Source organism: Agaricus bisporus, assembly GCF_000300575.1.
Source record: "Agaricus bisporus var. bisporus H97 unplaced genomic scaffold AGABI2scaffold_8, whole genome shotgun sequence".
NCBI lineage: Eukaryota > Fungi > Basidiomycota > Agaricomycetes > Agaricales > Agaricaceae > Agaricus > Agaricus bisporus.
Window position 1 is genome coordinate 539032 of NW_006267371.1, and position 23684 is coordinate 562715.

The 23684-nt window shown below is 46.9% G+C and overlaps 7 protein-coding genes across 7 annotated transcripts; 5 read left to right on the plus strand and 2 right to left on the minus strand.

Moving 5' to 3' along the window:
- Window positions 1–942: 942 nt before the first annotated feature.
- AGABI2DRAFT_179611 (hypothetical protein) lies at window positions 943–2412 on the minus strand (the record flags this gene model as incomplete). Its single annotated transcript, XM_006463104.1, has 6 exons — window positions 943–1146; window positions 1361–1522; window positions 1727–1838; window positions 1877–2036; window positions 2101–2221; window positions 2278–2412. 6 exons carry the CDS (start codon window positions 2410–2412, stop codon window positions 943–945), a joined length of 894 nt encoding a protein of 297 aa, XP_006463167.1.
- A 2061-nt stretch (window positions 2413–4473) lies between these two features.
- AGABI2DRAFT_207816 (hypothetical protein) lies at window positions 4474–5316 on the plus strand (the record flags this gene model as incomplete). Its single annotated transcript, XM_006463105.1, has 1 exon — window positions 4474–5316. A coding segment is annotated over one exon (843 nt), but the record flags the coding sequence as incomplete, so codon positions are not given.
- A 6344-nt stretch (window positions 5317–11660) lies between these two features.
- AGABI2DRAFT_194081 (hypothetical protein) lies at window positions 11661–12216 on the minus strand (the record flags this gene model as incomplete). Its single annotated transcript, XM_006463106.1, has 4 exons — window positions 12092–12216; window positions 11974–12037; window positions 11824–11906; window positions 11661–11767 (listed from the first exon to the last, which is right to left on the minus strand). Coding segments are annotated over exons 2-4 (240 nt in total), but the record flags the coding sequence as incomplete, so codon positions are not given.
- A 436-nt stretch (window positions 12217–12652) lies between these two features.
- AGABI2DRAFT_179614 (hypothetical protein) lies at window positions 12653–14635 on the plus strand (the record flags this gene model as incomplete). The annotated part of the gene is made up of 8 exons (XM_006463107.1): window positions 12653–13145; window positions 13352–13381; window positions 13436–13619; window positions 13702–13761; window positions 13938–13986; window positions 14038–14133; window positions 14237–14284; window positions 14492–14635. Exons 1-8 carry the CDS (start codon window positions 12944–12946, stop codon window positions 14633–14635), a joined length of 813 nt encoding a protein of 270 aa, XP_006463170.1. The 5' UTR covers window positions 12653–12943.
- Window positions 14636–15070: 435 nt separating this feature from the next.
- Window positions 15071–16831, plus strand: AGABI2DRAFT_207819 (hypothetical protein; the record flags this gene model as incomplete). The annotated part of the gene is made up of 4 exons (XM_006463108.1): window positions 15071–15533; window positions 15590–15692; window positions 15743–15772; window positions 15823–16831. Coding segments are annotated over exons 1-4 (1473 nt in total), but the record flags the coding sequence as incomplete, so codon positions are not given.
- A 1377-nt stretch (window positions 16832–18208) lies between these two features.
- On the plus strand, window positions 18209–19536 carry AGABI2DRAFT_137648 (hypothetical protein). Its single transcript, XM_006463109.1, has 7 exons — window positions 18209–18388; window positions 18439–18545; window positions 18607–18711; window positions 18772–19081; window positions 19134–19222; window positions 19273–19373; window positions 19419–19536. The coding sequence occupies exon 4, from the start codon at window positions 18895–18897 to the stop codon at window positions 19072–19074; it is 180 nt and encodes a 59-aa protein (XP_006463172.1). The 5' UTR covers window positions 18209–18388; window positions 18439–18545; window positions 18607–18711; window positions 18772–18894; the 3' UTR covers window positions 19075–19081; window positions 19134–19222; window positions 19273–19373; window positions 19419–19536.
- A 1464-nt stretch (window positions 19537–21000) lies between these two features.
- AGABI2DRAFT_207822 (hypothetical protein) lies at window positions 21001–22532 on the plus strand. The gene is made up of 4 exons (XM_006463110.1): window positions 21001–21230; window positions 21284–21855; window positions 21917–22230; window positions 22280–22532. The coding sequence occupies exons 1-3, from the start codon at window positions 21009–21011 to the stop codon at window positions 22185–22187; spliced, it is 1065 nt and encodes a 354-aa protein (XP_006463173.1). The 5' UTR covers window positions 21001–21008; the 3' UTR covers window positions 22188–22230; window positions 22280–22532.
- Window positions 22533–23684: the final 1152 nt, after the last annotated feature.

The following is a 23684-nucleotide window of genomic DNA, read 5'->3' on the forward strand; positions in this document are numbered from 1 at the left end:
GGAGGAACGTGAAATGTATGAGAGTGATGTATAATGGACGGACGACTTATGGTATGAGTGTTGCGTTGAGTGCTTTCAAATATTCTACAAAATGCGCAAGATTTGTTGGCGAGAATCTAAGTCTTGCTTCTGCAGATTGAGGCGAACGAATTGGCTCAACGGTGAGATAAGCGCGGTGCACTGCAAGTGCTAGTGATCCCGCGCAGTGTGATCTATTCGGCTTGATTTACACCAGGATTAGCGGAAACTACAGCTGTTATTCAGTCGGCGCCAATTGCATGTTTTCTTCATGTTGAGATGGTCGACAACTCAGATCGTAAAGGTGCACAAATTCTACCTGTCAGCCTTGAACATTTGAACCTTCACCTTTCGGATTATTAAGCTTGTTCTGGTGAACTACGGTGATGAGTCCCGCTCCAATCTATCTTTCATCACCTATATGTCTCTCGGCTACGGTGACCTTCCTTCTAGTTTTATGTTATGTAGAGGAAGGGAACTGACTGCTGACAGTATCGGTTTTGAAGAGGAGGCATGAGTGGTACCGCTTAATCGGGATGACAACCCGGGTGGCCAGCAATATAGCCTGACTTTGCGAAAGAGCTAATTTGCCGCCGAGGTTATGTAGAGCAGTTGGATCAAATATACCTCAGGACGACAAGTTGAACGCTGGCATGAAGAGTTGAATTCCTGATTTCAATGCTGAGCAAATTTCTGAGGGCTCCCACTGCCACCAGGCTGGGGTCGGCCGTAGTATGTTTTGTGCTGTCGTGACGTTGGACTGTGTTTTTGGTCATTGGTGTGGGAAAAAAATCACATCTTCATGATCATGCACTGTGAGGTCGTTGTCCTCGGAGCGTCTATCAATCGTGTGGACGTTGTGCGATATTGGCTTCTTTTCACTGTGCCTTCATGTTTATTCCACCGTCTTCCCCCCCTCCGCTCTCACCGTTCATGCTCGAAGTCGCCAAAGCCATCCACACCAAGTCCTCGCGATGAGACGGTCACCTCCCCCCCCGCTTCCCTCGCCCTTTCGTCTTTCGTCTCGACTTGGTGTGCTGGAAACTGATTCCGTCCAATGTCACCAGCCCCTGGTGCCACTGCCTGCGCCATATCCGCTTGCGAATTATCTTCGACAATCTTGGAATACTGGACTTTTAAGGGTGTGGTTCTCATTGCATTTCAATTGGCGGTAAAGATATCAAGACACTCGTAGTCAACTTCTGGCCGGTATTCACCTAGTCATGTTCAATCAAGCTCAGGAACTTTTGTCGATGTCAGCTGCAGTGAGAATCCATACTCAGTCCGCCTGGATTCCTTTCCCAACGACTTACCTTCCTTGTACTTCCTTCTAACCACTCACAATCCGTGCAAGTACACCATCCTCTAGAGCCACCGCCTTCGGCGTACCCACTCCACAATATATTCGCGAAAAATCTTTCAATCCGGCACCTCTGCTTCTGAGTTTCACTTCCGCAATTCGATAGCGAATAAACAAATTGAAGGGCTCCGAGCAGCCTCTACGCTAGTATCCACCACAATTGCAACAGCAGAAGCCAGGTATGTTCAATCAAACTCACGACTTCACTGGTGGGAACTTTTATAGACACCGGAACGAGATGTGAGACGCACGAATAGTTGTGTAATTATTTTATAGCATACTTCGTAAGTCATATATTATAAATCCTATAGGTTTTCGCTCTCGATTCTACAAAGTCTAAATGGTCACCATGAAGCGAGGTGGAGAATCTACGGATGATGATTCCGCCGTGGCAGTCACTCTATCTAAGCAGAAGAGGGGCTCGAGTCTCAGACACTGATGAATGTCCACCGTTGAAAACCTTTATCACGAGGGTCACAATAGTCAACGAGGGCATACACAAAAAAACCCCCAGCAACACATGCGCTTTCACTAGCCAGTGTGAACAAATGTTGCGCCCCAGCATCATAGTCCCATAACTGAGTCAAGTCGTCGTTGGTTTCATTCCTAGGCACCGTTGCCTGCAACCTCGTTCCATAATCGACTCTACCATCCGTTCCTATGCGAAGAAAAAAATCCAATTCACCCAAACAGATGATTTTATTACGCAGCCTCAAACTCACTGGGTACTTCAAGAACAAGTCGGGAGGCTTTGTTTGTCAAGAATCCACGACCCTCAGTGTATGTCCAAATTTGGGCGCTATTGTTCGCCTCGCGTTCTGAAAGGGTAATCAATACTTTAGACTGGTAAACAATGGGTCAATGATATAATACGAAGTTGAAACAGACTCGACACTTACATTTGAGCGCCTATATTCGGCTTCCAAGACCAGTTCAGTCTCGGCGTTAACGATATAGAATGGGCCCTTTGGGAATCCCTGAGCGACAGCTGCTGCAGCGAAAGTAAGAAGGGAGAATAATTTGGAGGAGAGCATGTTTACAAGGAAAATCATACATTGCGCCGAGTTCTTATATATGCTGACCAAAAATACACAACATTCTGAATGCCAGCGGCCCTTCATTTATGTGAGCTTCTGGTGCCATTTTGTATGTTTTTTTTTTTGTTGATTAGCTTGAAATTACTAATTTTTATATGAGGTTGACGTTGTGAATGAAAATTATTACATACTGCAAGATCATAATGCGGGACAAGTTCGGTTGGACAACAGCTGGGCAATCGCTCATCAAGAACCCCTCTTAATTTTGATCTGTGTTTTCGTCATCGCCATCTAAATAAGGTCTGTCTCTGGAATTGTGAAGAAGTTGCTTTGGAATACTGATTTGAATAACGCGTTTGTTGACACGGCGGACATTTAACTGTCAAGTCCCAATATGGATGCAACTGTCAAGTCACCTGTCAAGTCATATGACGGGTAATTTGTCAAGTGACTTGTTGGTCACATCAATGTGACATCGCCACGTCGCGGCATTGCTACTTACCACCGTCGTCTGTGATGTTTAGATTCATCATTCCCTCATCACCTACTTCATGATGGCCTTCAGCTTTCCGTAAACTTACTGGTCAACATGGAAATTTTGCATCTTTCTTTTCCGTTTTGTCAGTTTCTAAATTCTGAGTGTATTTCAAATGATGGTCCAGGCAAAATCACGTCCGGATGAGAAAATACCGGGAGGGTAGTGGTAGGCTGGACATCTGCATCCCCCTGCTTGTTCTCTCCATCTTTATGCACATGTCTCGACCGAGTACTCCTTGAGACCAAAACTCCATGGAAAGTCTGATTTTCCGAGTCTATGAAGGTGAACCGACGGCACGTTGAGCAGGTACAGACGACCTGCGACTTTGGGGGCATGAGAGACGATGTCACACCTTTGTGACTTGACAAGTGAGATGACACAATACTTACACGTGACTTGACAGTTGCACGCTTAGACCGACTTGACAATTAAATGCCCGCCGTGTGAGTGGCTGAATTGATCCAAGGGGGAACTCAGCTGCTGCCCTCGGGAGTCGGGACAAACCGGCTAGTATTCCCTTTTGCGAGCTGTTGTATCGTTGTATACTGACAAATTACTGACGGAAGCTCTTGGATCAGGCTGGGATAATCAGACATTTTTTGTTAGATCCGGACAGATCTAGCAATCATATCGGATCGCGAACATTTTGGATTTCCGGACCAAGAAATGGTTGAACTGGAGGGCCCTTCTCTTCAGTCAGAACGGATTGCGAAACTCCAAGGTGTTATGTCACATGATGACTGCCTTCACATGTTCGCACCTGCAGTCTCCTTCTCATGATCACCGCCTCTGGGCGTCTATCACGATCTTTCCTTCAACCTTGATGCATTGATGCCTGCTACTTCATCCCACTGGCCTCCACTCTCGCAACCGTCCCCTGTGGATCCTTCCAACGATACAACTATCTTTCTTCCTCCTTGTTTTGACCCTTTTCCCGAGGGTAGACTTTGTGTGCCAGTGAACGACGTGAATTCTATTGCGACGAGTACTATTCGATCTTCATCCACACCAGGGAATCCAATCGATCAGCCAATCGATCATCGAAGCTCTACTGGACGCCTTAGTGTTGGCAGAGCGGTACAGATCCTCAGGCCGCCTGGTTTTGTTGCCCCATGGCCTCCCGGTCTTGCCTCCGGTTCTAATTACACAGGCTTCGTCCAAGTACAACATCCGCTGGCACCACCGCGCGTACCATATCCACAACAATGTCTCAACCCCAAACCTGTGATTGTGAGTCTATCTTCCGCATTTCAACTGCGAATAAACAAGCTGAAACGCTCCGATTCGGAGCAACCCCCACGCCTGCAACAGCAAAACCCAGCCATGTTCAATCAAGCTCACAACTTCACTGTGATGGGGGGAACCTTTATTGCCGGCAATGGTGAGATTCCCTCCACGAAATGTATTTGCCTACTCAGACTCTATCATATATACTAGTCACTCATAATAATCTCACCTCAAGCCAATGTAAGCAATATTCCCGTTTCATGATACCTGCTTATCGCTAATACCTGCCAGTCATGGAGAAACTCTTAGAGAAAACAATACCAGGAGCAGAATTCGACTCATCTGCTCGTGATCCACCCCCACGATGTCATCCAGGAACCCGTTTGGCCATCCTCGAGCAGTGCCTATCATTTGTTCGTAACTGCGAGGATAATAAAAAGATGCGCTGGGTCGTCGGTGCAGCTGGTGTTGGAAAGTCAGCCGTCGTCCAGAGCGTTGTCGAATCTCCCGAGCTCGCTGTGAGCTGCCACGCATCAGTCTTCTTTTCTATCAACGGACGTGACGATGGAACCAAAGCCATCTTAACAATATCCTATCAATTTGCTGCTAAATGTGAGCCATACCGTCAGCTCGTTGAGAGAGAGATTACGCGTGATCCATCAATCCTTCGGTCGTCAATGGCGAAGCAATTCCGCAAACTCATTATCGATCCCTTTATCCACAATCCTCAACTAATTTCAGCTGGTCGCGTCCTGATTGCCATTGATGGCCTTGATGAATGCAACGACTGCCGTATGCAGCTAGAGCTTCTCCGTCTCATCTCTGATCTTTGCATCAACTACCCTTCCTCTCCCCTCGTATGGCTCATTGCCAGCCGCCCTGAACAACACATCGCTTCCTTCTTTTCTCAACCCGACGTCGCACCGGTATATGAGAAGGAGGAAATGGTGGTAGACTCTTACGAGGCTCGTGCAGATGTTGAGCGGTTCCTTCGCGACGGGTTAACCGAGATCAAAAACAGGTCAGATTCAGTCGATTCTCGGTGGCCCGAGGAACAAGACTTGTGGAAACTCGCCAATGCTGCTGGTGGTCTATTCGCGTATGCGGACACAGTTGTCAGATATATTGGCGATGTGAATGTTGGGAGCCCAGCCTCGCAGCTCTCTAAAGTACTGAAAGACATTAACAATCATTCCATGACTGATATTCCACGAGCGGACCACCCGATGGCCTCACTCGATGCACTGTACGCTCGGATCCTGTCCAATGTTCCATCCAAAGTCATGTCAAACGCCCGAAAAATCATACTGGCATTCGCAGCAAATCATGGTACATACTCGCCACCTGGCGTCCAGACGTCTTATTCTGCGTTCACCTTTGTTCTACTATGTAATTGGTTAGGTATGACACCCGATGAAGCTTATGCTGCCGTCAATCATCTTCGTGCTGTTTTGCGCGTTCCTAAACGCGATGCCGCTGGTAGGAAGAGGCTCGAATTCTTCCATAAATCATTCTTTGACTATGTATACGACTTTCGGCGATCCGGTTTCTCCCCTGATATTAAATACGAAGCTCGGCAACTCATGGCCCAATGTGCATTCAGAATTCTAAATGAGGCTCCCGATGGCATAGATTTTGGTGATGTAGATTATGGATGGATGGGGGGCACTATACGCCGTGGTCCTGGTACTGGTGCCAAGGTTTTGGTTACTTGGCCATTTAATGAAGATTTCGGCTGCAATAACAATGTGACGTGGTTGTTGATGTATAAACTGGCTATTGGAGAGGTTATTTGTGGGATACAACGTAGAGACCCGACTTACCAAAGCGAGCTCTTCATTCATCTTGCTACCAGTCGATTTGAATCGTATGGTCTTTTCCCTCTACATTCATTACGTGACTTGGCCTTTGTGAGTTCTCTACAATTCTTATTCTTTCATGCTTGTGGAACTGAATTTCTACTTCAGAGTGGACCTCGACACCAACTCAAGCAAATTCCACTCAAGCCCGTTTATACTTCCGATTCGTTTGATGAAATCAAGATGCAATTCCGTCGTCCTGCTATGCCAGTGGCGAATACGTCTAATTCTTGGAATTCGCGTTGCGGGGTAAATGGAATATTAATTTTTTTTTTTGCAATCCACCAATTGACTTGGTATCTTTCCAGCATAAACGGGAAGGCCAGTGGAAAGGAGGAAATGACCAGGACTGGATAACCACTTTTCAATTAAAGAATTGTCATTTTTGCAAGAAACGGCTTCAAGGGGAGTTGGAAAAGTGGAGGATGCGATCACCTGATTATCCTGTTTTGACTTTGTTCACTTCGACGGGTTTGTGTTGTGTTGAATTTCGAGTTATTGGTTCAGATGGTATTTCGGAGTGGACATATTGGTTTTGGTGTCATCTTTCATCGAGGAGGCGTAAGAAGTATGGGAGCACTGTTTAACAGTGTACGGCTCCTTTTGTATTCATTTTATGGAAGAAGTTCAATAGGTTTTGATTTTATGACTGTCGGCACAATTTATAAATGAGAACCTAGGGCTTGAACATATTTTCGCGCTAGCAGAGCTTGAAAAAACCAAACCTTACGCGTGTTCTCAGTTCTACTTCAGGGTCAATGAACAAAACCGTCTGTGCCGCCATTGGTGGATGGGCATACCGCTGCTGAGCTTCTAGTATATTCAAAGACAGGCACTTCCGACATCGAACAAGACCAGGAAGTTTTGTAGTTGTCAATAAAGCTGCTGCTATACCCGAGTGATTGGGCGGGGAGTGACGTGTTCACGGTCGGACAACTCAAAATATCTGTGAGAGTCAGAGTTTCACACACTCATGATCTTCTTGTCACCGATTATCAACTGTCAAAGCATGTGCTCTCTTCGGCGTCAGGCGATAGATACACTCATCTGGCCGGGTTAAACTTCAATCTTTCCTTTGTTACCCCAACCTTCTCAATGCCGTCATGTTTGCGCTGCTGTCTTTCTTTCCTGCATTCTCGCCCTTCAGGCTTGCCTTCGCCAAATTCATCCCTGGCAGGTCCTTCCGATGATGCAGCTAACACCGTTCCACCTCGTCTCGACTTTGGCTCTGCTTCAACTTCTCGTCCTTTGCGTGCTGCACCGGGGAAGGACGTTTTCCATCCATCAACACCAGTGAATCAAGTCGACCATTCGAACTCCGCAGGGCACCCTGTTGTTGAGAGTGGGGTGCATGACTTCGATAGTCAACCCTCACAGGCGTCGTGGCCAGTTATTCCAAGTGGCATTGCTCAATCAAACGCGACACAAACCGTGCCAGACACACACGGTTTCCCACAACCTATCTTCCTTGCATCTCCTTCCGACCACACGTATTCGGAGTGTCATTCGGTGCCACAGTCTGTACCAGCCATACCCTCGCAACCTCCGATCGTGAGCTTTTTTTATGATTTGGCTGCGAAAAAACAGTGCTGATGCTTTTGTAGCATCCTTTCGACCAGTATTTGCCACAGCCACAACGGGGGAGCCAAGGCATGTTCTATGGAGCTCATGATTTGAATGTGACGGGAACCTTTGTCGATGCCAGCAGTAAGAATTCTTCCGTTCGCAATTTTAGCTTGGGTACATCTGATTGCGTCTTTACTAGTAACTTACAATGACACCCCTACCAACCAATGTAAGCGATATTCCTGTTTCATGAGCATCTTCATTGATCACCACGCTTGCCAGTCATGGAGAAACTTCTGGAGAAAACTATACCTGGAGCGGAATTCGACTCTTCTGATCGTGATCCACCCCCGCGATGTCAGCCCGGTACCCGATTGGCGATCCTCGAACGGTGCCTACACTTCATCCATACCTGTGAAGGGAAGAGAAAGATGCGCTGGGTGGTTGGTGCAGCCGGCGTTGGAAAATCAGCTGTCATGCAGAGCGTCGTCGAATCTCTCGAGCTCCAAGCGAGCTGTCATGCATCAGTCTTCTTTTCAGTCAATGGACGAAGCGATGGAACCAAAGCCTTCATAACCATTTCCTATCAATTCGCTGCTAAATTCAAGCTGTACCGTCAGCTTGTTGAGAGGATGATTGTCGGTGATCCGGCTCTCCTTCGAGCATCAATGGCGAAGCAATTTTTTAAGCTCATCGCTGAACCCTTCATCCACAACCCCCAACTGAATGCTGCCGGTCGCATCTTGATCGTCATTGATGGTCTGGATGAATGTAGCAACCCACGTACCCAACAAGAAATTCTCCGTCTCATCTTTGATCTCTGCATCACGTATCCTTCCTCGCCCCTCATATGGCTTATCGCCAGCCGCCCCGAGCAACATATCACTTCTTTCTTTTCTAGAGCCGACGTCATGCCAGTATACGAGAAAGAGGAAATTGAGATCGATTCTGACGACGCTCGTGCGGATGTTGGCAGGTTCCTTCGTGACGAACTAAAGAAAATTAAAGAAGCATCGGATTCAGTAGATCAATGGTGGCCCGAGGAACGGGACTTGTGGAAACTCGCTGATGCCTCCGGTGGGCTCTTTGCGTATGCACAAGCGGTCGTGAGATATATCGGCGACTCGATCATTGCAAGCCCAGCCTCTCAGCTCTCTGACATACTAAATCTCATCGATAATCATCCAATGACCGATGTCCCACGAGAGGACCACCCGATGGCCTTATTCGATGCATTGTACGCCCGAATTCTGTCCAAAGTTCCACCTAAAATCATGATGAACGCCCGAAAAATCTTATTGACATTGGTGTCCGATGGGCAAGTCGGCTGGCGTCTGGTCCCGACCAATTTTCTCGTATTGTGTAATTGGTTAGGGATGACACCTGATGAAGCTTATGCCAACGTTAGTCAACTCCGTTGTGTTTTACAAATTCCTACGCGCGACGCGGCCCACAGGGAGTGCCTACAACCCTTCCACAAATCATTCATTGACCACATATCTGACTCTACCCGATCTGGTTTTTCCCCGAATATTCGATACGAAGCTCGACAACTCATGGTCCAATGTGCATTCCGAATCTTGAAAGAGGCTCCCGATGGCATTGATTTTGGTGATGTAAATTATGAAGTACGGTACGGCACTATGCGCCCTGGTCCGGCTACTGGTGACAAGGTTTCACTGACTTGGCGAGTCGGCGCAGAAATTGGCTGGGATGACAATGAAACGAGATTGACTATGTATAAACTGGCCATTAAAGAGGTTATAGATGGGATGCAGCGTCGAGATTCGGCCTTCCAAAGCAAGCTCTGCGTTCGCCCTCTAATCACTCTATTCGAGGAATATAGTCATTACGTCTTCCCATTTGATCAGCTGCGTGAGTTGGTGTTCGTGAGTCGTCTTCGATATATTTTCCATGATTGTGAAGCTGAATCTACGCACAAGGATAAATCTCGGCGTCATGAATTCATGAAACTCGGCATACTTAACCAAATGCCCCTCAAGGCCGTTGTCATTTCCACTGTATTTCATGAAATTCAGTTACAATTCCGTTGTCGCGCCACAACCCCGTCTGATCCATGGACCTCGTCTTGCAAAGTAAGTAGAATAATCGTTTTTCGCAGCCTATGTACCAATTGAATTATCGCTGTGCAGCATAAACGGAGAGGCAAGTGGGGAGAAAGAGATGACCAGGACTGGACAACTTCTTTTCAGCTAGGTCGGTGTAAATTCTGCAAAACACGGCTTCAACATCAGCTGGGAAATTGGAAGACCCGATCACCATATCACACCGTTCTTACTCTGTTCACCTCAACTGGCGATTGTTGTGTAGAATTTCAATATGTTGATCCAGATGATGGTATGTCAGAATGGACTTACTGGTTCTGGTTGGAGCTGTCATTGGAGGTGCGTAACAAGTATGGGAGCACTCTATAATGTACGACCTGTATCTATTTATTTTATGGAGTAGGTTTGATTCCGCGTATTATTACTGCTGGGGTGATCAAAACGATCATCGGTACAATCCACTGGTATGGTTGGAGGAGTAGGCGTAAAAGTGATCTGCAGTATATCTGACTCGATCAGCATTGTGGTTAGCAAAGAAGACAGCATTTTTCTCCGCAAAAGTAACATTAGTACGGTTGTAATATCTAGTATTCTTGATATGGTCACTTGTATGCTAGAAGCGACGGTGCCTCTGAACTCTAGGCAGCTGCACCGGGCCGCCCCGTAGAGGTACACACATGCGCCTTAAGACGCCACGGCTGAGGTCAGCTCTCCGTCAATTCATGAGCCATCTCAGCCGTCAAGCTGGTCAACTCATGGCCATGAGTAGAGAGATGACTCGCCAGACGTAGATGTTATGCGTTTGGAAACGCTATTGAACGTTCTTCTCTCCAACATTCATCACGAATTCATCCCAGTCCCCTCTCCATGGAAATTATGTACGCCCATTTCGGCGAGGCGACGGTTATTGCGGTTTCTTCCATGTCCGGTCGACCTTTGGCGAAAAGTGCAAACAAGAGCCTCACCGGATGGATTCGAGGGATGTATAATGAGACTTCGTTGAGGTATCAAACGTATACTATGACTCACCAACATCTAACAACATCTCGTCTATACCGGGTCCAATTTCAATCGCCCCTGACATGAATTTTTACATGGGTTGCCGTGCGCCAAATACACCTCATGCAACATAATTCCGAGTTGAACGGGCGTGTGGTTGAAGAGAAATCGCGTTATGAGTTTGAGGCAAATGATTGGTAGCTGTTGCGGCCGGGTCTGGTGGGAAACTCGGTCTTGCTGTGCTTCGCCGCGACCACACGAGCGGAAAAATGTATACTCGGTAATCATTGGTTTGTTACTTCAGAACTAGCTAAGCAATCGGGATAGTTGAACCGTATCTTACAGTTACAAAGATGATAGAGCTTGTCTGTACACTGGCAATCAACGTCACTTTTTCCGTCGGTGCATAGCTTCTTTGTATGCATCGGCTAAGTCCTTCTTCACATCACGCTCATAACTCTCGCATGCAGCACTGAGCGGTTCATAATCCAAGTATGCCTGTTCGATCATAAGTCTCAATTGCTGGAGAAATAATGCGTCAACTGGTGCACATTTGATATGGTCTGCGGTCCCGCAAGGCCGTACCTCGATCATTATTGCATCCGTAGCATTCTTGATCTCATCTGTGACCAGCTGTGCCGCATACCAAACCTAAAACGCACATTATTAGCATAGAAGCTTCAGTTGCTACAGCTCAATCATTACATTCAACCAAGCTTCTTGAATCTTGACCATAAGGTCAGTTGTGGAATGCAAGGGGTCAGAAGACCAGACAGATTTCATGTCGGTCTGAATCAGCGGTTAGAAGGGAAGGAGGGGGAGGTTGATGGCTAATAACCGACCTGGTCCCTGTTTAGTTCACTATCAGTCTCAATCGAAAGGTGGGGTTATTAGAGGACATACTCGGGTGGTAAACATTCTTTGAGATCGTTTAGAGCTTTCATCATCATTCGGTAATTCGAAGTCCCATCGTCGGGCCTGACTAAATCGCCCTTTGCCGAATCCCAGACGGCCTGTTTCCACTCTTTGATATCCTTTTCCAGCTGCCCCAAATTGTTCACGAGTTCTCGAGATTGGGGGACAGTTGCGTCTGGGGTCTGTGTTATCGCAATACATCAGACTCGTTCAATGCCAAAACGACAACTAATCTCACATTCAAATAATCTTTTACTTTCGCTTCGATGACCTTCAAGTTTGACGGATTTTGCATCGCAAACTTGAGCAGATCGTTGAGTTCTACCCATGATTAACACCGGATTAGCACAAAGATTTGATACGCAAACACTGCCAAATGGCCACTCACTGACAAGCTGAGATCTAGCGCCTTTGCATATGTCTCTGGAATTCCACATCATAATGACATATCGCTGATGAATCAAAGAGTTAGGCAACGATAGCAAAGGAAATTTTAAAAAATTCACATCTAAGAAACCAGTCCATACGGTAAGTAACTCGCCGTTTTTCTGATGTAAAATATCTTCGATGATAAAGATGAAGATCTGAGTGAGTTGGAAGATATTCAAAGCCGAATTGATAATCTTTGGAACAGCCTTGAGGTGCTGGGATACGCCGTCTGTCTGTGACATTCTGCTCAACCTCTGGCTCAAGGGATTATAAGCAATTAGGTGGGAGGAATAGGGGATTTAGGGCGAAGTGGGGCTTTATACCTGTACAATATGTCTTCATTCCATCATCACAAACAAGATGGCCAGTGGTACAGTCGTGTTGTACGGAGACCCGGATAGTAGAAGCCAAGGGTGTCACGTTGCCCCTGATTCTAGCGAAACATAATACCTGTCGAACCTTGAATGATGAATGAGACCTGTTGCATGCGGTTTGGGGCAGCGCGGGTCCTTCTTCATGCGGACGTTTGGAATAGAAGTGTGCAGAAGTCTAGAGTATTTTGTTCGATCTCTGAAGTATGAACGAATGTATGAGTCCTCGGAGAAAACTGTCCCGGGCCGTCTTCTTCTGCTTTAATCTGTAATCCGAGTCAGAGCTTCACATGTTCGCACCTGCAGTCTCCTTCTCACCGCCGCTGGGCGTCTATCACTGACTGCCATCAGGCCTGTGCATTCCTCGTGTCAGGCGCTACCTCGATGCCGGTTCCTTCATCCCACTGGCCTCCATTCCTGCACTCTCGCAGCCCACGCTGGATCCTTCCGACGATGCAGCCATCTTCCTTTCCCCCCGTCTTGACCCTTCCTCCGAGGCTAGACATCGTGTGCCAGTGAACGACATGAATGCCATTGCGACGGATCTAATCGATCATCATGACTCTACAGGACGCCTTCCACGGTGTTGGTAGAGCGATACAGGCCCCCAGGCCGCCTGGTTTCGTTGCCCATTGGCCTCCCGCCGGTCTTGCCTCCGGTTCCAACTATACAGGCTTCGTTCAACTACAGCGTCCGCTGGTATACCATATCCACTCGCTCAACATATTCACAACAATATCTCAATCCGGAACCTCTGATTGTGAGTTCTTCCGCAACTCAACTGCGGATAAACAGGCTGAAGCGCTCCGAGTAACCCCCACGCCTGCAATTGCAGAACCCAGGCATGTTCAAGCTCACCACTTCACTGTGATGGGGGGAACCTTTATTGCGGGCAATGTTGAGATCCGAGTCTGCGGCGCCGGAACGTGTTTGACTCTCAGTCTGACTCTATACATAACTTTCTAGCCACTCATAATAATCTCGCCTCAAACCAATGTAAGCAACATTCTCAGCGTTTTATGACTCCCGCTTATCGCTAACCCCTGCCAGTCATGGAGAAACTCCTAGAGAAGACAATACCTGGAGCAGGATTCGACCCTTTCGCTCGTGATCCACCCCCACGATGTCTTCCCGGAACCCGTTTGGCCATCCTCGAGCGATGCCTACACTTCATTCGTACCTGCAACGGCAAGAGAAAGACGCGTTGGGTCGTTGGTGCGGCCGGAGTTGGAAAGTCAGCCGTCATGCAGAGTGTTGTTGAATCTCCCGAGCTCGCCGTGAACTCCCACGCAATCAGTTTTCTTTTCTATCAACAGACGCGATGATGGAACCAAAGCCGTCGTAACAATTTCCTATCAGTTGGCAGCCAAGTCCAAGTGCGTGGCTTGGTGTTTGTGAGTTCTCCGTAATTTATTTCTGCCATGTCCATAAGGCTAAATCTATGCGTAAGGATGAATTTCGACGTCAAGAATTCATGACACACGGCATACTCAATTGAATGCCCCTCAAGGATGTTGACTTTTCCACTTTCTCACATACTGCCATGTTGCAGTTCCGTCGTACTGACAAATCTGTCCGATTCATGGAGCCCATCTTGCTGGGTGAGTGGGATATCCCCGTTTGAGACCACCCATTGAATTAGTGTTGTGTAGCAGAAACGGGAAGGCAAGTGGGGAGAAGGAGATGACCAGGACTGGACGACCTCTTTCAACTGGTCGGATTGGCCAGATGATTCACATAATTGCAATGTCCGTATGGAACGGTTTATACATCATTTGAAATTTTGGAAAACTCGATCACCAGATCATGTTGTTCCAGTTTTCTTCACTTCAACGGGTGATTGTTGCGTAGAATTTCGATTTCTTGATCCAGATGTTGATAATGCAAGTTGTCTTCGGAGTGGGTATACTGGTTTTGGGTGGAACTCTCATTGCAGGAACGTAAAATGTATGGAAGCGATGTTTAATGCATAATGTATGGCTTGAATCGTCATTTAGGTTTGATCATCACTCAGAGTGACGAAGTATGGATGCAAGGGCTCGAGTAAGAGAAAATGAAAGTTTACGGTGGGCTCTGAAACCTCTGACGTCGTATCAACCTTGACAGGAAAATCAGGCGGAGGATCCGGTTTCAAACCTGAAGGATAGACACAAAGTACTTCGGTTTGGGAAGAACAAGGAGGAGCGGTACCAAGAAGTGAATCTACCTCCGGCCGGCTCTCATATGACGATTCGTAAGAGAATGATGTGAATATGATTTGAATTTCCGCCACCTGCTGCACGGGACAAGGGTTCACTCCATATGCAATCTCAAATTAATGGTATTGGCGTACTTTGTCGAAGTAACAAACTGCACGAAATGGGAGCGTCAATAAAATCCTACTGCGAGGATCACGAGCGTCTATAAATAACCCACAGTCACTCATCTTCATCGATTCACCTACGGGGCTTTGACATTGTCTTTGCTGGCAGAAGGCCTCATCCCAATTCTACATTATTATATCAATAGATGCGCCTCGCTGTTCTCTGAGCGTCTAACGGTGCCGGGGTAACCCGAGCACGTTGTGATCATTAACTGCCAGAGTAACGTGAGTGTATCTCGTATCACAGGGCTGGACACACGATGGTCTTTCCTTCATCCCCTCACGTTGTTGATGCCCGCTTTCTCGTTTCGCATTCCCCGATTCTTCCGCCGTTCACGCTCGCGTTCGCCAAAAACATCACCGACGGGTCTCCACGATGATGCAGCTACCTCCCGCCCCCCTGACGTTCGCACTTCGTCCTCTCGTCCCTCTTCTAGACTTGGTGTACCTTGGATGGATGTGAACTCAGCCACTGCTTCTCGTTCACTAGCTTCAGGGCATCCAATTGATCCCCAAAATACTACTGGGCACTTTCAAGAAGACGGAGCGCTGGAATCCTGTGGCCAAACCTCGCAGGCTTTGGATGCACTCACCCATACTGACGTTGTTGGCTCCAAGTCGACAAAAACGCACAGTCCTCACATTTCGGTCGCCCCACAGCCTGCCCATCTCCCATGTCCTCCCGCTCCAACAGACTCCCAGCAGACACTAGTACTGGCGCCGCAGCATTCGCCATATTCATTAACCACGCCTTCACAGCATTGTGTGAATTCTTCGCAGCTGACTGTGAGTTTCGATTATGGATTTAAACTCTGAAACGAAGGCACCTGAAACGCTCCCAGCAACCCCAAGGCCAGTATTCGTCGCAGCCGCAGCCTCATCTTACTGGCTTGTTCAATCAAGCTCGTGACTTCACTGTAACGGGAACTTTTATTGAGGGCAATGGTGAGATGCTCCCGTGATAGTTGTCCTTATACTAATCGCATCTTTACTAGTTACTTATAATAATACAACCTCAAACCAATGCAAGTAGCATCCTTGTTTTAGCAACTCTATTAATTACTTTCTCTGTCAGTCATGGAGAAACTCCTCGAGAAAACGATCCTTGGGGCAGCATCCGATTCCTCCGCTCGTGACCCACCCCCGCGTTGTCATCCTGGAACCCGCTTGGCCATCCTTGAACGGTGCCTACACTTCATTGCCAACTGCAACGATAACAAAAAAATCCGCTGGGTGGTTGGTTCGGCTGGAGTTGGGAAGTCTGCTATTCTGCAGAACGTTGCCGAATCTCCTAAGCTTCCAGTGATTTCCCAGGCCTCGGTCTTCTTTTCAATCAACGGACGCAATGACGGGTCAAAAGCCATCCTAACCCTTTCTTACCAGCTTGCCACCAAATCCGAACTATATCGCCAGGTCATCGAGTACGAGATCGCCCGTGACCCATCCCTCCTACAGTCGTCCTTGTCAGTGCATTTCAAAAAATTTATCGTTGAACCTTTCATCGGCAACTCGCGACTCAATTCTGCCGGTCGCATCTTGATCATCATCGATGGCCTTGATGAATGCCACAACCTACGCTCCCAGCAAGAGATCCTCCGTCTCATCTTTGATCTGTGTATCACGTATCCTTCCTCGCCTATTGTATGGCTTATCGCTAGCAGGCCCGAACAACATATCACTTCCTTCTTTTCAAGAGCTAATGTCACACCCACATATGAGAAGGAGGAAGTCGCGGTAGATTCTGACGAAGCTCGTGCAGACGTTGAACGCTTCCTGCGCGACGAAATGAAGGAGATAAAGGCATCATGGTATTCACTTGACGCTCAGTCGGAGTGGCCTGATGAAAGGGATTTGTGGAAGCTCGCTAATGCTTCGGGTGGATTATTTGCATACGCGCATACTGCCATCAAATACATCGGTGACCCGAATATCGGAAACCCAGTCTCACAACTCTCTGACGTTCTGAACGTCATTGATAATCATCCAATGACTGGCATCCCACGAGACGAACATCCGATGGCTCTGTTGGACGCGTTGTATGCCCGGATCCTGTCAAACGTTCCTCCAAAAATCATGGTATACACCCGGAAACTCTTACTGGCCTTGGCATCAGTGAAGTCCACTCGTACAAGAAACCTTCTTGTGTTATGCAATTGGTTAGGTATGACTCCTGATGAAGCTTACGCCGCCATCAATCATCTCCAATCTGTATTGCGTTTTCCTAAACGTGGCAAGTCGCACGAGGAAAAACTTGAACCTTACCATAAATCACTCATCGACTACATATCTGACTTTAGTCGATCAGGCTTCTCCCATGATATTCAACATGACGCCCGACAACTCATGACCGAATGTGCATTCAGAGTTTTGAAAGAGGCTCCTGATGGTATTGATTTTGGAGATACGGATTATAAACTGTGGCACGGTACTGTGACTCGCGGTCCCGGTACCGGTGAGACGATTTCGCTTAGTTGGCCAGTTGTTCAGGAAGTTGGATGGAATGATGACGAGACGAGGTTGAGTCTGTATAAATTGGCCATGGGGGTGGTCCTAGCTGGGATGCGACGTGGAGATACAACCTTCCATAACGAGTTCTATATTCGACTTTTGACCACTCGGTTTGAAGCGTATGGTGATAGTTTTCCTTTTTTCGCGTTGAGTGACTTGCCGTTCGTGAGTTCTTCATCTATCTCTTCTACGTTAGTGAAGCTGAGTTAAATGCATAAGGATCAATCTCGACGTCACGAATTCATGACCCACGGCTTAATCAAGCAAATGCCTCTCAAAGCGATTGACATCTCCGCTATACCTTCATTGAACGCAGTCAAATTGCAGTTACGTCGTCCTGCTAGTCTAGCAGCAACAGAGTCGACTGATCCATGGAACGCGGCTTGTGATGTGAGTGGATCATTGATATCTTGCAAACCACTCATTCGATTTGTGTTGCGCAGCACGAACGTAAAGGCGAGTGGGGAGAAGGAAATGACCAAGACTGGTTGACTACTTTTTGGCCTAACGATTGTGCTTTCTGCTTTGGACGGCTTAAACACCAGTTGCAAAATTATAAGACCCGAGTTCCGAATCATACCCTTTTCGTTCTGTTCACTTCAACCGGGAGTTGTTGTATAGAATTTACATTTGTCCATCCGGAGGATGGTATATCGGAGTGGACATATTGGTTTTGGTGTCACGTTTCGTTGGAGGAGCGGAAACGGTATGGGAGCACTGTATGATGTAGGACGTTTCAATTCTGATTTTATGAGACAAGTCTTGAGTTGATTACCCGAATGGCGCCTTGAGCTGAACATTCTGTGAGATCGCGTGGCGTGTTCACCCGTAACTTGCCGAAGATACATTTCCCCTCTGAACAAGAACCATAAATGTCCTCCTTCATTATGAACAATATGATGTCCGGTCAGGGTATTCCTGAAGATGGGGAGCGTCTCAAGTTGAATCAAGGATTTTTTTTCCATTCAAGTGCTAATACAGCTGCACGAAACAAAATATCTAAGTATGATAAGCAGCTCGATTCACCACCATTTTGAAGGAGAGATTGAATTTCATATGTGAACCACCTACCTTTCCACCGTTTCTCGTTTGGATAGGCTTCCAGTAGGTTTGAATACGAAGAGCATAGAGTCCTTGAAAAGTTGTCAGCTGGTAGAACTCGAAGCGAAAATGAGAAACGAACAAGCTGTATGCTCAAAATAACTGCAGCAGTCCGCGACTCTCTCCAGCCCAGCCGCTGCACATCTTGGCGTCACAATGTTGAACCTTGAGGCACACAGATAATCACACCTATATGATATAGCGTCGTCAGTCTACATCTCGAAAGGGAAAGAGAAAAAAGAAGACGTACAAATTATATACTCAAAACTGCCACAGCAGTCCGCAGCTCTCTCTAGCCCAGCCGCTGCATATCTTGGCGTCACAGTGTTGAATCTTGATGCACACAGAATCACACCTAAGGATCCAAGAGTCGAGTTAGTATAGAGCCAAGAACCGGCATTGGAAAATCACATACAGGTTATAAATTCAAACCAGCTGCAGCAGTCTGCGACCAGAGTGCGGACAAAGTCGGTAACACTCGTTGATGAATATTTAGTGGTCCAGCTGCTGCCTGAGCGAGGAATGGACAGCGGGATATATGCAGACCTCCGCCGTCTACGATTATCATCTCGCTGAGAACTTAGAAATCGATTGTCTGTCCGAGGCGAGGTGGTGGGTAGATATGAATGCCAGAGCCGGTGACGAAGCGATATTCGCACAGATGACAGGATCGGATTCCGAAGTAGTAAGTATCTTGAAGCACACGATGTCGTCTTGAAGCACACCTGCAACCATGTGAGCAACAGCATATTATCAGGATCAGTGGACGGGACTCACAGTAGGGAATGCCGCGAGGTGCAGCATCAAACAAGGAACAGAATCGATACGGATGTTCAACGCATATGATGACTCACCTGAGGAGGTCGCTGATACAACACGAGTTAGCTAGGATTAGTATGCGAAAAGGAGGGCTTACCTGGGCAAGTAATGCCGATAGCTTACTGCTTTATTACAAAAGAAATTGTTTATCAGCTTCGGATATTTCAGGAGGGCTGGCCGGCGGAATTGTTGAGTCTGATACACGGTCAGCCGCGAAAGTAAATAGGCAAGGTAGACATACGATCGTCGCGTGCCAGCCCTGCTACAGCGCTCTGACGCGTTAGCGACGAGAGGCGCCAAATAATAATCCCTCGGTGGCGTCGGTGGGTGGCAAGAGTTTTTTTTAAAGATGATGGATGGGATATAAAAAAAATGCGAGCATCGCCGCCGCTTGCTAGGGTTGGTCAAGACCGGGTATAATAGCAACTAATAGAAGGATGTCAGCATCAAGGATAACGAAGTATGAGAACTACATACGCATTGGTCGATGTCGGAGAGCTGGGCCACCGACTACGAGTCACCCAGACCGTCCGCATCAGAGAGCGTACTAAGATCATAAGATTCAGCAAGCATTGATGACGATGAGAGCGAAGAGACAGACGGTAGAGCTGGGGATCTCTTGCCCGACCACCGAGGTCGAACATCGATCACAAGCGTGCTCTAGCGTTGAGCGAGTGCGCATTGGAAGTGAGAGTTCGAGGAAGAGTTGTGAAGAAAAGGTTAGCTGGGGGGAAGGCTTTATATACTTTTCACTGTGTGGCGTTGCGGTCTGAGACCGGTCAGCCTCCTCACATGGTATCAAACCAGGTGTCATTGTGGGTCCAGGAATATTATTAGAATGATAATCGCAGGTCAATCGTAGGTTGGCAATTGGTTCGCTTAGCAGGGCTATTGTGTCCGTCCTCTTTTCGTACAGTGTCCTTGTCCTTTTTTATGAGCAACGAGGGAAGAACCAGCAATTTTTGGGGTACTATGATCCTACATCAGGCCTTCAGCTTCATGACCCTAAAACGTGGAGTTGGTAGTATTTTTAATTCTAAAGCGGTCAGTTAGTCTGAATCTGAATCGGCGGACATTCCCAGACACATTCCACTCAGCTTGATCTCCCCAACCCTCTCGCCGCGTCATAAAGATTTGTCCGCATATGGGTTTTCTCTGCCTTAGTATCTAGAAACTATAAGAGCCTGTATCAGAAAATGCTGAGTAGATGGTCTGCCGAGTGTGGCGTCGCGAGTCGCGACGCCACACAACCATGGTCACAAGACCAGCTTTGATTTATTTTGGAATCGTCGCCTTTCTCCTTTAGACCAGCCTAAGTAACTCGTATAGCAGCATATAGCAGAGTCGATTTTTTTCCCGTAACAAGCACGACAGCGAACCATGATCATCTGTATATATATCAGATATAGCATCGTTTGAGGCACAGCCAGGAGAAACGAAAGTACAATGCCATTTGATTAGTACACAGGCGAGGACGATTTGAAAAATTTCAATAGGAGAATAGAATATATTTGCAGTTGGAAAATCCTCAACGATTTCAACGATTCAAACGTTCACGAGGATTAGCGACCGGGCGTGTAAGTAATACTTGATGGCACCAAAGAAAGTTATCGGAGAATGGATATATCATGTAATAAAAGACGTTGGTGCCAATGGAAATCTGGAGTCAAGATGCCATCGAAGAGACTCTTTCAATTTCAAAGCGATCTTCTCTTTTGTTAATCATGAGCACAAGGGAGGTCGATAATTAAATTTACGTAATAATGCTTGTTTATTTCAGCACGTGAATCAAAGTTGCCTCTCACCGACGCGTCTTTAATTAAGTCCTATACGATGACAAGCAGGCCGTCTCTCGAATTTCAACAAGAACAAGAACGGGTACTCCAAGCTTCAAATAATATAAAGTCCCAGTTTGATCAAGTCAATGCCAACCTTCGTCTCCTCCGGAATCCCATCGAATTCAGCACTCTTAACTCTGAGGAATCCGGGATCGATTTCGAGGGCTCCGAACACCGAGATCCAAGCATTGTCTCGGCAAATCTCGTCGCTCAAACTGCAGGTCTTCTTCAACTGAATCAACGCGTTGTTGCTCACCTATATATTCGTAGCAATTCTTGCGAAAGCTCAAATTCCAATTCCTCGAGCAAAACGCCAAAGATCGTTATGTAAAGTCTATCGTCAGCGACATTGATGACGCTCCCATTGTCACTGCTGCCGATATCAAAGAACGAGAGATTACGAACGGGGAGAAGAAAGCAGAACTCAAAGCGGCCAAGACACGTTTGGCTGAATTGCATCACAACATTCGTACTCTTTCACCCCTCGTCCAAGAGGATTATGATAAAGCCAAAGCTATCATCGACAGATCTGCTGCACTTGCGCAACAGATTATCGACACTCGCCTTAAGCTTACGCGTCTTCGACAAACTCATCCGCAGCCTCGGTTGACGATCGCAACAGCTGAACAAAAGGCCGAAGATCAGATAACAGAGATGCAAGAACTTAGCGACCAGGTAGAAGCTGTTCGAAAACATTTACAGAAATCCAAGGAAGAAGTCAAGACGGGCAATGTCGAATTGGAGCGCGCGCGCGCGAATCGTGCAGAGGCGGAGAAATTAGTCAAAATCAAGGCTGCGGATGTCAGAGAAGATGACCCTCGCCTAGAACCACTCTACGAATGGTACGCTTCTTAAATGTCTTCAGGCGTGCTGTTTACAATGATTGAACGATATTATTTCTAGGTTTACAGCGTCATTGCAACTTCATCGGGACCTTCGAGGCCTAGTCACATCAGAGTCTGTCTCTGATAACGAGGTTCGCCTTGCGTACCAAGTAGAGCGGAACAAACTTGTCGAAATCACCCTGGTATTTTTGCCCAACACGCACCAACTTGCCACCGTAGACGTGTCTGGAATTGATAGTAACTTATCTGAACTTACGGACACGTATATTCAAACCAACGACTCGCCTGGTTTAATTGCAGCTTTACTATCGAGAGCGAGGAATAATTAGTTTCGGCAGCCCGTCGACATGCCTGTACGATATTTGAGCCTCGGTAACCTCATGTCCATCTTTTGTGAAACGGGGTACTAATGATTGTTTAGCATGAAAACGGTCCAAAGGGTAGATGTCAACGTTATGGGAGTACCTGAACTCATGCATGCGCTCTATGACCCCTCGACCAACTATGTTCGCCAAGCAATGGGTGAATGTCTATGAATCGTCCACCGGACCTTGACCTCTCTCCAAATCTCTGATCAGAGGTTCGAGATTTTTGTTTTCACTTCATATATTCTCCATTTCAGTTTCCATATCGTAAAGATAAGAATTCTCCCGCGAATTGAGTTCGTCCGTTCTGTCGATGAAACTTTTCTGGGCGCTCGTAAAGCCTCTTAAATTAAATATGCATATGTGACTTTGACAGGTGTTTAATGCCCAGACATAAAGATGAAACATCTTGAACTCAATTCGCCACTGCTCATGATCAAGCTTTTCCAGGATTTTAATTGGAGACAACGTGCTACTCTCATACATACATTCGTGCTCCACAGGTGACCCTCAATAGGGGTGATGAACGTCACTCCATGCGATCCTCTGGGAGGTATCACCGGGGCGACCAAAATAGACGTTTTCGACGATTCCATCAATATGATTGATTCAGAATCATCGCCCACGTTTGAAGTCTAGGGCTTGGACATGTGTCCCCAAATCCCTTAATGCTTGATTCAGCCACGGTAGTCAGATTTCTTTCTCCGGGTATTATGTCGTTAGTTATGTCATAACAGGACAGCGCGAAAAGGACGGAAATTAACTTGTATAATGTAGTTATACGATATCACAAAAACACAAACAATGGTGGTGGTGAGAAAGAAGAAAAAAAGGTTCGGATACCCTGTCCCGGCAGCGTTACTTGCGCTGGTGCCAAATGGGCCAGCCCGCTTGGTGACTTCGACGAGACGTGAATAACGTGTAGTATGAGATGTCCTTTGCATTAGGCACCCCTTCCATGTTTTCGGCAACAGTGCTTCCCTCTGTAATGATCGCATTCAACTCAGCCTGATTACTATAATCGATAAATTATGCTTGATATAAACATCCAATACTTCTCCGCCTTTTCACCGTTTTCATTCATATTATCAAGCCCCATTTTGTTGCCGGAGAACCAAACAGAGAACCTAACATAGGGAAAGAAGAACCTCCGACTTTGAGGACACGTCGCCAAATGATTATCATGCATGATTTGATTCTACAAATGAATCATACTATGTAGTAAACAAGGTCGCCTAGATTCGATGGTAAATTGACAGCTGGGGCAATCAAGGATTATTACAGAAGCCATAGGACGTTGACGGTTGACCACCTACTTTAAGTTCAAAGCTACCTATAAGTTCGTGCTGGTTCAAACTACAGTTTGTCTCACTTATTTAGATCTTGCGTTCGCTTCTTGAGTGAAGGCTGCCATTATACAGAGATCTTTAGCTAATCACTACTCAGTGGAGGCATGTGATA

What these genes read in the sequence shown, in the direction of transcription:
- AGABI2DRAFT_207822 (XM_006463110.1), top strand. Translation starts at nt 21,009, where the DNA reads ATGACAAGCAGGCCGTCTCTCGAATTTCAACAAGAACAAGAACGGGTA. An exon ending in CAAATCTCGTCGCTCAAACT is followed by an intron (nt 21,231 to 21,283) that starts GCAGGTCTTCTT and finishes ATATATTCGTAG; the next exon opens with CAATTCTTGCGAAAGCTCAA. An exon ending in CTAGAACCACTCTACGAATG is followed by an intron (nt 21,856 to 21,916) that starts GTACGCTTCTTA and finishes TATTATTTCTAG; the next exon opens with GTTTACAGCGTCATTGCAAC.
- AGABI2DRAFT_137648 (XM_006463109.1), top strand. Translation starts at nt 18,895, where the DNA reads ATGCAGACCTCCGCCGTCTACGATTATCATCTCGCTGAGAACTTAGAA.